The sequence below is a fragment of the Rhododendron vialii genome, chromosome 9a (genome assembly GCF_030253575.1).
Source record: "Rhododendron vialii isolate Sample 1 chromosome 9a, ASM3025357v1".
Lineage (NCBI taxonomy): Eukaryota > Viridiplantae > Streptophyta > Magnoliopsida > Ericales > Ericaceae > Rhododendron > Rhododendron vialii.
In genome coordinates this window covers 35,681,305-35,692,460 of record NC_080565.1, presented here as the reverse complement: position 1 = coordinate 35,692,460, position 11,156 = coordinate 35,681,305, and the positions used below count along the sequence as shown (strand labels likewise).

The 11,156-nt window shown below is 38.3% G+C and overlaps 2 protein-coding genes across 2 annotated transcripts; one reads left to right on the top strand and one right to left on the bottom strand.

Annotated features, from left to right (window-relative positions):
- The first annotated feature begins 585 nt into the window (after positions 1 to 585).
- On the top strand, positions 586 to 7,013 carry LOC131300091 (geranylgeranyl transferase type-1 subunit beta). The gene is made up of 11 exons (XM_058325760.1): positions 586 to 905; positions 3,376 to 3,451; positions 3,556 to 3,614; positions 3,855 to 3,994; positions 4,110 to 4,165; positions 4,253 to 4,329; positions 4,458 to 4,503; positions 5,694 to 5,818; positions 6,017 to 6,084; positions 6,173 to 6,260; positions 6,640 to 7,013. Exons 1-11 carry the CDS (start codon positions 717 to 719, stop codon positions 6,775 to 6,777), a joined length of 1,062 nt encoding a protein of 353 aa, XP_058181743.1. The 5' UTR covers positions 586 to 716; the 3' UTR covers positions 6,778 to 7,013.
- Positions 7,014 to 8,438: 1,425 nt separating this feature from the next.
- LOC131300090 (uncharacterized) lies at positions 8,439 to 10,307 on the bottom strand. The gene has a single exon (XM_058325758.1). The coding sequence runs from the start codon at positions 9,403 to 9,405 to the stop codon at positions 8,572 to 8,574; it is 834 nt and encodes a 277-aa protein (XP_058181741.1). The 5' UTR covers positions 9,406 to 10,307; the 3' UTR covers positions 8,439 to 8,571.
- Between the last annotated feature and the right edge of the window lie 849 nt (positions 10,308 to 11,156).

The window sequence follows — 11,156 nt, the reverse complement described above, 5'->3', positions numbered from 1 at the left end:
GTGAAGTTAAAATCGAAAATCTGTATCTACACCTATCGCAAACACGCTCATACTCTAGCTCCGTGAGCTTAATCGAACCGAATACTGTCACTCTATTATGTTCAAGTTTGGCTCAAATCTGGTTTGTTTAGAGCATCTCCAGCCTTGACCCATTTTAAGACTCAAATTTAAAAATGGGACAAAAACCACAAAAATCTCTTTCCAATCTTTGATCCAAATCCTTCCCCATTTTGGATTTTACCCATTTTTTTGCCCAAATCTGAGACAACTTTTGCCTTGACCCATTTCTCCAAACGGCTAGTTAGAGAGAGAGAGAAAGAGGGAGATGTGTAAAATTTGGGTTTGATGGTTGGAGATTCGTCTACCCAAAATGGATTTTTACCCAAAATTTGATTCAAATTTGAGGAAAAATATGGGTGAAAGCTGAAGATACTCTTAGTATCTAAATCGAACTCGAATGAGTCTTTGTCGAGTCTTAAACACACCACGAACGGCTTGATTGATTTGCAGCCTCAGTTTTCCCCGGGAGAAATAAAGTGAGAAATTACATGAAAGAATAAATAAATACTCCAAATGAAAAGTGGTTACGGGGTTTTGGTAGACCCCAGTCCCACTCCGGTTCAGCTTCGCATTTCATAGCATCGGCGAACCCTACTCGCCGATCTCTATCTCACTCCCACAGAATCTGATTCGAACTCTCGCACTTCAATTATTCCATGGACTCGGACTGGAATCCATCGCTCGATTCAAATTCTTCGATGAAATTCGACAGAGATCGCCACGTTCGATTCCTTGAGATGATGTACCAGCTGTTGCCGTCGGAATACCAAGGCCAAGAGATCAACCGCCTCACTCTCGCCTACTTCGTCATCTCCGGCCTCCACATGCTCGGCGCCGCCGATCGCGTATGTACAACCCTCACCACTGCTTACTATCGCCTAAATCACTTAGCTGCTTATTAGATTCGATTTTTTAAAGTTACTTGCTTGCAATGGTGTGCAGAATTAGGGCAAATGTACATATTTAGATATACTATGTGTTTTTTTGAAATGACCATCTCGGTGCGTATTAGCTTCATTTGGAATCTTTTGCTTGCCATAGTGAGTCACGGCAAATGTCCAATTGTTGATAAACGTTGGACCATTTTTTGGCAATGTTTTCTGTCACCGGCTTGATCTGCTATATTAGCTTCAATTTTTAAAATCACAATTCCGCTGCTTATTAGATTAAATTCTGAAATTACTTGATTGAATGGTGCACAGGTATTAGGGCAAATGTCCAAATTTTGATAAATCTATGAGTACTTTTTTTGGAAATGGTTGTGGCTCTCTCTTGATCTGCACCATTGCCTCAACATTAGCGCATTCCTTTTCACTCCAACATTAGAAGGTCACAAGTCTCATCAATGGCCAGAACTTTTTGCATAAAATGCAGGTGCTTGCATTTTTGTCGTAGGGTATAACTAGCACTACTTCGTAGATAATTATGCTTTCGAATGCACATTCCGAAAGTTAGTATAAAATAGTGATCCAAATGATCCGAAAGTTTTTTTCCCTTGTGTATCCTGGACATTTTTTCTACGAAAAGAAGAAAATAAAATGTAAAAGACTCAAGGGTCAGCCTTGAGCACGTACCTTTTTGCCTTAGTTATGGATGAATTGACTAGACAATTTCAGGAGGATATCCCATGGTGTATGATGTTTGCAGATGACATTGTCCTCGTAGATGAAACCGCTAGAGGTGTTAATACGAAACTAGAAATTTGGAAGGAAGCATTAGAGTCAAAGGGTTTTCGAATGAGTAGGAGTAAAACTAAGTATATGGTGTGCAAGTTTAGTGGTACCAGCAGTGCACACGAAGAAAGAGTGATGATCCAAGACCAGGAGATGCCTAAGAGTGATCATTTTAGATATTTAGGCTCAATCATTAGTAGAGATGGAGAGATTGCCGATGATGTGACCCATAAGATCCAAGTGAGTTGACTCAAGTGGAGAAGCGCTATTGGTATATTGTGTGACAAGAGAGTACCCATAAAATTGAAGAGAAAATTCTATGGAACTGTCATCAGACCAGCGATGCTTTACGGGATAGAATGTTGGCCTATTAAGAAACAACATGTAAACAAGATGAGTGTAACAAAAATGAGAATGTTGAGGTGGATGCGTGGTAAGACTAGAAGAGACAGGATTAGAAATGAAACGGTTCGTGAGATGGTAGGTGTAGCATCCATAGAAAAGAAGTTGATGGAAAATAAGCTAAAATGGTTTGGGCATGTCTACCGTAGACCAGAAGATGCAATAGTTAAGAGAGCAGATAGGATAGCTTTGGATAGCAATGCTACGGGGAGGGGTAGACCTAAATTGACATTAGATGTCGTGGTGCGCAACGATATGAGTATACTAGGTTTGTGTGAACAAGTGGCCCTCGACAGGGCTCAATGGAGGAAAATGATTCATGTAGCCGACCCTAAGTGATTGGGACTTAAGGCTTGGTTTGGTTTGGTTTAGACTCAAACTCTAGAGAGTTGGACCCTTTGCAATGCAATATGTGCAAAAAATGGTCATAACTATCCTGGCAATGTGTTTGACAAGAAAAAGTTGTATAAACGGTTTTACTAATTGATTTTTTCCTGAAACTAGTACATTATCACATTCAGAAGCGTATACCCATCGAACCTCAATTTAGGACATGTAGCTTATCACCTTCCCATTCCTCTTATTCGTCCCATATTGATCCTTTTCTGGGTAATATAAGACTATAACTTCAATAAATGTGCAATTTTTTGAGCAGATAATTAAAGATTAAAGTTATAAACAGTACTAGTAAGACAACATACTTATCAGGGAAGGTTTATATATATATATATATATATATATATATATATATATAGAGAGAGAGAGAGTTAGGTTCCAGTGAGGGATCCCTCATTTTATTAAAATGCGGGACTCCCCTTCCCGATTGAATTTCGATGATCTGAGCCGCTCAAAGTGATCAGAACGTGATTTTAAGGGTCCCGGTGAGAAATCAGCAAAAAAAATAACCGGGAAGAGCTTCATCCGAGCAGTTTTCATTGAACGGTGCAAAAAAAACTGCTCGGATGACGCCCTTCCCGGTCATTTTTTTTGCTGATTTCTCACGGGGACCCTTGAAATTACGTTCTACACACATTGAACGGTTCGGATTTTCAAAATTTGATCGGAAAATGAAAATCCCTCATTTTAACAAAATGAGGGATCCCTCACTTGAAAATTCCTCTCTCTCTCTCTCTCTCTCTCTCTCTCTCTCTCTCTCTATATATATATATATATATATATATATATATATATATATATATATATTTTGCACGTGTGAGGTTTGATTGTGTTTGTTTATCAGATTGACAGGGAAGGGGCTATAAATTGGGTTTTATCATTGAAAGCTCATGTGAAGAACGAGTCTGATCTGATTAATGGTATGCGTCGCCTTGTCGAGAAACATATGGCATTGTCTATTTGCTTCAACTGCCAATGTTTATTGTAATGTTTAGTGATCTTAAGGCTACTGGGGTTGTTGCAGGACAATTCTATGGGTTCCATGGTTCTAGAAGTTCTCAATTTCAACTGGATGATAATGCGGTATGACTGTTACACGTGAAGCTTGGTTAAAGATACATTATTTTATCAAGTGACATGTCTTGTCAGTGATTGCCCCGAGGGTATCGATTACCTTTCCAACATGCACTTCATAAATAATGTACAACCATTTTAAGCACGTTAACAAGTTCCTTTATAGAACTCCGGCGGAGTTTATGGGAATACATTATTATTTTTATTTGTACATAAAAGGTCATGTTAATTAGTCGCCTCTACTTGTAGGCTTGGATTCCCAATGGTAGTCACTTGGCAAGCACATATTGTGCACTTGCAATATTGAAGACTCTTGACTATGACTTGACGCTTCTTGACTCTGAATCAATCTTGAAATCAATGAAAAAACTTCAACAGCCTGATGGGAGGTAGATTTGCATTCTGCCCATAACTACTCCTTCATTGGTCCTTAATACTCCCCCAATTTTTTAGTATGAAGCCAATGCCAAACTAATTTTTTTTTTTTGTTTCTCTATATTGCAGTTTTATGCCCATCCATACAGGGGCAGAGAGAGATCTTAGATTCATATTTTGTGCAGGTGGAATTCAGATCATGGATAGATCATTAGGCTGTTTGAATTGAATTTATACTGGATAAAGGTTAACATATCTATTGGATGTTTCAGCTGCCATCTGTTCTATGTTGGAGAACTGGAGTGGCATGGACAAGGAGAAAGCGAAGGAATACATATTAAATTGTCAGGTTTGTAATGCTTTTGCATTTCTCTGTTATAAGTTTCCATTTATCAACTAATTTTTCTTGTAAACATAACAGTTGTGCCTCAAAGTTTATGCTGTTGTATGTACTTATTAGTTGAACCACTTTTGCAGTCATATGATGGTGGTTTTGGAATGATTCCTGGGTCAGAATCTCATGGTGAGTGGATGTGAATTCCATATCTTTGGGTGTTCTAGTCTGCGGTCCTGGGGCCTTCTTGCGTACATATCTAACATATGCTCAGCTTGTTGGGTAGAATATGAGTGCATGTTCAGATTTGTACTTGGCAGTCTGACCACCTTGAAAATCCGTGTACTTCCTACTGGGTCACCACGCCAACTGGTAACGAGGAGTCATCTTACGTACCCACCCCCAAAAAAAAAAAAATGGAGTCATTGGTGGCACAATTGTGATGAACACATGATTATGAATTGGCTCTAAACTGCATAAACCAGCGGACTTAAACACGTTTAACTGGTGGATAGATGTTAAATCACCAAAAACAATATAATCTCTGTGTCTTTGTTGTGTTTAATATTTTTAAGGGTTTTCTTGATCTGCATGTAATTGTATGCAAAGTGTTCAGAAAAATTGGGTACTACTTTAGAGTTGTATGCTAGCAGCTGAATGGTTCCAGATTTTTTTTTTCCACTTCAACTCCTAAATAGTTGATTTCTTTTGACTGTCAGCAAAACCTGTATTTTTGCCTTCAAGCTTCCCTCTCTGAAAGTTGATGTCTATGCTTGATTATCGCCTGGAAATTATCAACTTACGCAGCGAGGCCAATGATCTCCTGACGCAATTCGAATATCCAGTTCACTGTTTGTTGGTTGGCAATATTTAAAGAGAACTTGTTACGTACTGAGCCTCAATTTGAGTTGGACAACAAATTACTCCTTTCTCATGTTTCCTTATTATCATTGCAAAGAACTTATTGTCCAAGTTGTGCAACCCAAAAGATCTTTAATGGAAGCAGCTCTCCAATCCCCTAGTAGTTCAGGAGATGATATTGCTTGTTTCATTATCGGTACTTTGGCTCAGAAGACAATAATTGAAGAGGTGGTCTAATGCTGCAAATTTATTTTTTTCTTCTTTTTATATTTTTTTTCTGCTGCGGCTATTAGTGAGCTTTCTGAGGCATTTTCTGTGAATTGGCTAAATCGTTCGTTCTTCTTGGCTTCTTGCCCTTTTTTATCATTGCTTTTTCCAGTAACTCTGGTTATTGGTTATGTTTACAGAAGAATTTTCATTTTCTATTACTTACAACAGTCCAATGTTGTTGTTTGTCACTATTTTATAGCCGGATAGCATACTAATACTTACATATGGTACTTGTTTTAGTGGCACAGGTGGTGGAACTTACTGTGCTGTTGCATCTCTTCGGTTGATGGGATTCATCGAACATGATGTACTGTCTAAAGGTGCATCCCCTTGCATCATTAATGTGCCGCTGCTTCTGGATTGGAGCCTGCAGGTTTATTTTCTCAGCTTAAGGGCATGGGTTAAAGCTACTTAAATTGAAAAATACTTCCAAATGGATTAAAGCTTGTGAAAGGATCAAATTTGTCCTATTTCTGTTCTGATCAAGCAATTAACAACTTCGATGTAATATCTGGTAACCCCCGTGTTTTCTTCTCTATTAGTTATGCCACTCTTATTTTCCTTGTTTCAGAGGCAAGCAGTTGATGGTGGATTCCAAGGTAGAGCCAACAAGTCTAGTGATACTTGTTATGCCTTCTGGTAAGTTCCAAGATGCCTTCAGAGTTCCATTGACTTAGTTGTAGATTTCCGGTTCTCGTGGATTGATAACGCTATATGCCCTTTATAGGGTTGGGAGTGTTTTGAGGATTTTGGGGGGCCACAAATTCCTTGACGAGAAAGCTTTGCGCCAATTTCTATTAACTTGCCAGTCCAAGGTGCTGCATTTTTTCCCCTTTGTAGCTCCATTATTACTGCATAATCATATTGACTGCTTAGATTCCAAAGTTTGTTGCCTATAAATTATGACTCACATCTCCGCCAAAAAAATTATGTTAAAAGATTGATAAATCTACTAAGTTGTTTGAATTATGACACTTTAATCCATGCTTGCTGTTCAGAATCATAGGTTCCCAATCTTAATTTGAGTAGGTAGTGTGTGACTAATGTCAATAGTTGAAAACCCTCTCCCTGCATGTGAACGCATTAAGAGTTTTATTGCGGTACCCCCATGCACTTGAAGGTGGTACATTTTCCATAGGTGTGTAATTTTTTAAGCTCGTAGTTTCATTTTATAGCTCTTTGTTCTTGCCACAGTATGGAGGTTTCAGTAAATTCCCGGGACAGCTGCCAGATCTTTACCACACCTATTACGGGTTTTCTGCATTTAGTCTGCTACAAGAGCCTGGGCTAAACCCAATCTGTGTTGAACTTGGAATAACAGATGGATGCTAGCGGACTATTATTCCGACGCTGCCTGTACTTCTGTGCAGATTATTTTCTTCTGTTAACTGTCATCTAAATTTAGACCTCACAAAATGTCAGATGTTTGTAAGGGATTTAATAGAGCATTTTTTGTTTAGTTTTTCTCTATTTTTTCCGTTCTTGTGTATTTGGAGTTATGAACAAATGTGATCCAAACAGGTTTTGTACCTGTAACATCAGAGGTACTATTCAGATTGTTCCCGTCACTCTCTTTTATTTCGCTTTAAGATTGTGTTCCTAAGATTTGCTCAATGCATTCCCAGATCTGTGAAACTTGGGTTCTCGTAGCTCTATTGCCCGAGTGTGTGATTTTCAGCTTGGACTTCCCTCAACTCTTGCTAAAGACCCATAGGAATTGAATCCTCTCCAATCCTTAATTTGGAATGAACAGGACAGTCCAAATCTAGATCGTCTATTTCTGCACTTTTACCGGTAATTTGAGCAAATCCGGACTATCGATTATACTAATTTATGATCTAGATTTGGGCTGTTCTATCAAGTCCAAAACTTGGACTAGAAAGAATTCATATCCATACCCAGAATGGTTATTTTGAGTGGTCAGCACTCAGCGTTCGGCTTATGCGTAGGTACATGGTCACTGGCACTCACATTCCTTCTTTGTTCTTTAGGAAAATGGCAAAGCATCAACCTTCCTTCCTTCCTTCCTTCTCTCTCTCTCTCTCTCTCTCTCTCTCTCTCTCTCTCTCTCTCATTATTGCACCAGATACTTTGGAGACACACATGCAATAGCCTGCCATGAAATATAGGAGTCTAAAAATAATAATACCCTAGTTGTGACACGTGAACTGGGGTCACCCCCGCACTCACAAATTCAAGAACAAGGACAGAGGTACATAAATAACCCTGGCTTTTGCTCGATCATACTGAATCTAAAATCTCGCTGAGTGGGAAATTACAAATGTGTATGTAATTACCGGCCCCCAAGATCCAAAACTTCTTTTTGCCCTAATGTTTCAAACTCAATCTTTAATTCTAGATTTTTTAAGCAAAGATCTAAATTTTGATTCTGCCACGCTTTAATGAGTTCGATTTTGGTCACCCATCTAACACCAGCAGCCCTCAACACTCACGGGAAAGGAATATGATTAGGGACACAAATGTTTGGGTATGGATGTGCTCGTAGCTGTCCAATGTTTGTGAGTGCCACGTGCATGAAACGGCTTTGGTATCCATAGCAATGCAACCGCGAGAAAAAATGAGATTGGTTCTATTTGGTAACGAACTACCCCACGATTCTAACCAATAGGAGGTGAGGATAATATTCACCCACTCGAATACAATGTTTTCTTAGATCATCACCGTATCATCAAATAACTCCTCCGAACTGCCACCCACTCCACGAATAATTGCAGGTATAGCAGACAACTCATGGAGGGACATGGAGATTGAAAAAAAACAAGTACCCCCCACATGGTCCTCCACTACCATTACCATTAGGAAAACCTCTCAACATCACTTAGTAAAGGGACTGTTGTCCTTTTCCTTCTCTTAGATTTGCACAAGGGTTTTACAGTTTCACATATATTCATTCCCAAACAGCCCCCAAGTAAAAGGAAGACAAAAGCCCATATATCTAAACTGAAAAAATCAACTGAAATCAAGCAAACAGGAAAAGAAAAAGTCTAATTGGATGGGTTTATTGTCACTTGGTGCAAGAGGAATCAAAACCCATCTCCAAGAAGTGATAAAAATCAACTAAAAATCCATACAAGCAGGAAAAGGAAAGAAAGTAATAACAAGGCTCTAATGTGAGAAGGGTTTATTGTAAGTTGGTGGTCTAAATTTCGTAGGGGAAGAAGACAGAGGAATCACATGTGAAGAGCCTGAATTATGATCAGGATGATTTACCTCTTTCTCCTTGTTCTTAGCAACAATTATTGTGATAAACCCATTCTCTTCACCTTTAGCCTCTTCCTCTTCCATCAGTTTTCTTCTAGAAAGTTTGTCCTCAGCATCTTTCAAGAACTTGAACTTTGGGGGTGGCGATGACCTGAGCCTGTTAAACTCAGCATCAGTTGATGATTCAAACAGAGGATTAAAACCAAACTGGTTGAATGAGGAGTCCATAGGGGAAATTGGGGGAGTGAAATATGCAGGTGAAGCCAAGGGAGTCCAAAATGGAGTCTCCACTGTTTGAATCACATCACTCAATCTTCTACTTCTTGATTTCCCATCTTCAGATTCCAAATCCTCTTTTGTTTCTTCTTTGATTGTGAAGAGAAATCTTGGTGGGTTGCACAGATTTTGCAGCCTCGCGAGTTCAGTCTCGTCCACTTCACCCTCCTCTTGAAAGGGGTTGGCCCATAAGGCCTTGTTTGGATGGGGATGAATCAGAGCTTGTGGTTCATGGACATGGAGTTCTTGGGGATTTAGAGCTGTGGAGCTCAAAGAAGAGGGCTTTTTCCAACAGAATAAGTAGAAGAATCTAGATGGGCAGATACTATATTCATCAACAATCTCTCTCTTGGTGATTCTCTTCTTCCACCATAGCAAGTAGTAAAGCTCAGCCAAAAGAGCTAATAGTAGGCACCCAAATATCACACTCAATGCCAGTCCTACACTGCTCAAAGATCTCATCTTTCTGTCAATTTTTCATCAGAAAAAGAGGGGAAAATGGCATCTTATCTAAAGTTCCAGCTATCTCAAGCCCAAATCCAATAACCACACCATGAAGTTCTTGAAATGTTTAGAGAGCAAGAAAATCCCAAGAAAATGCAAGAAAATCTAACAGGGTACAACTTCTTACCTCAAAAACTGCTTTAGATTCCCAGATAACTCAGAGCCCAAATCCAATCACCATAACATGATTCACTTCAAGTGTTTGGACTCCAACAAAAAGCCCAAGAAAGTGGCAGAAAATCTTGCAGGTGAAACTTGTGAGTAATTTCATTGTGCTCAGAAACAATGATACAGACACAGAGAGCAGAAAACTTTGACTGGAAACTCAGAGAAAAACCACCAGATTCACCCCACCTCTTGAACAAAAGCCAATTTCTACACCATGGATTACTTGAAATGCTTGGGTTGGAGGAAAAACCCAAGAAAGTGGAAGGAAAACTTACTGGGTGCTGCTCCTGAGTGGTCTCATTCTTCTCTGAAACAAAAAGACAAACACGAAGAGGGCATAAAACTTTTGACTGGAACTCGGAGAAACACAACCAGATTCTTTCATCGTCTCTTTAATGACAAAAAGCCCGCATTGTGTTTCAGCTTTATTTCAGCTCAATCACTGCACCCAAAACTACCAGGAGCTAAAAACAAATAGCAAGGAACCCCCTTTTTACTGAAAATCTCATTGTTAAATCATGGGGTATATGACTACTGTAAAGCACACTTAAGGAACCCTTGTTTTTTATAACTATATTTTCTTTCTTTACTTGAAACCCACACCAAAAGTATTGTAGAAAATTTTAACCCCGCAAATTTAGGAATTCCATTGCCCGTCAAAGTGAATTTCCATTAGTCCATCTTGGATTTTCCCGGGTACGAGACCTTTCTGTCCTTTTACCATATATTCAAAGTCAGTTTGCACGTACTTAACTAATTTTAAAGTTTTAAAATTAACGATTAAACAAGCTTTCAGTAATTCCAAGGTTTATCTATCTATCCTTGTTTAAGAATTATTTTTAATCTCTCTTATTACAACATATTTTGTCTGACAAAAAAGATTGTGCATAATGAGCTTTTTAAAATGATTTATCTTTATCAAATAATTCAAAGAAAAAGTCGGAAGTTACTAGATATCAAAGAATTGTTTTTAATCTAAAAAAAGGAGTAACAATTATTTTTTTGAAAAAATGATTTGTTTTTAAGTTTTCCTTTTACATATGAACAATCTTTTTGAAATGGAGGGTATAATATTTCCTGTCTATGTTATTTGACCCTTAAATTTAATTATTAGACAATTTGTTTCAAAATTTTAAGTTATTTTCATTTTCATACAAGTAAAGCTCCATATAGCTGTAAGTAAAATATAGAGCAAATTTTCGTAGTCGTCCCTCTAGTTTTACGGTTGTCTCAATTTCGTCCATTTAGTTTCAATTGTCTCAATTTCGTCCCTATAGTTTGTTTTACGTTCCAAATTGGTAAAATCGTTAACACTGTTAATGAAACTAATGGAAAAAATATGATTAAAAAATTTAGTGCTCTAATTTTCAATCCGGTTGAATCGGTGCGAAGATCTTATTTTTTGATCATTTTATCCTAGATGGTCATAATGAATTTTTGGCTCTAAGGCTTTTCAACGAGCACCCGAAGACTCCTTATTTAGTTTCAGGGCTCTCTTAGGGTGCTCATTAAAATGCCTTAGAGCCAAAAATCTATTATGA

Bases quoted from the DNA above. Each gene is read 5' to 3' on its own strand.
- LOC131300091 (XM_058325760.1), top strand. From the start codon at position 717: ATGGACTCGGACTGGAATCCATCGCTCGATTCAAATTCTTCGATGAAA. The intron at 4,504-5,693 runs GTGAGTGGATGT...TTAGTGGCACAG, and splicing joins TCCTGGGTCAGAATCTCATG to GTGGTGGAACTTACTGTGCT. The intron at 5,819-6,016 runs GTTTATTTTCTC...TCCTTGTTTCAG, and splicing joins TTCTGGATTGGAGCCTGCAG to AGGCAAGCAGTTGATGGTGG.
- LOC131300090 (XM_058325758.1), bottom strand. From the start codon at position 9,405: ATGAGATCTTTGAGCAGTGTAGGACTGGCATTGAGTGTGATATTTGGG.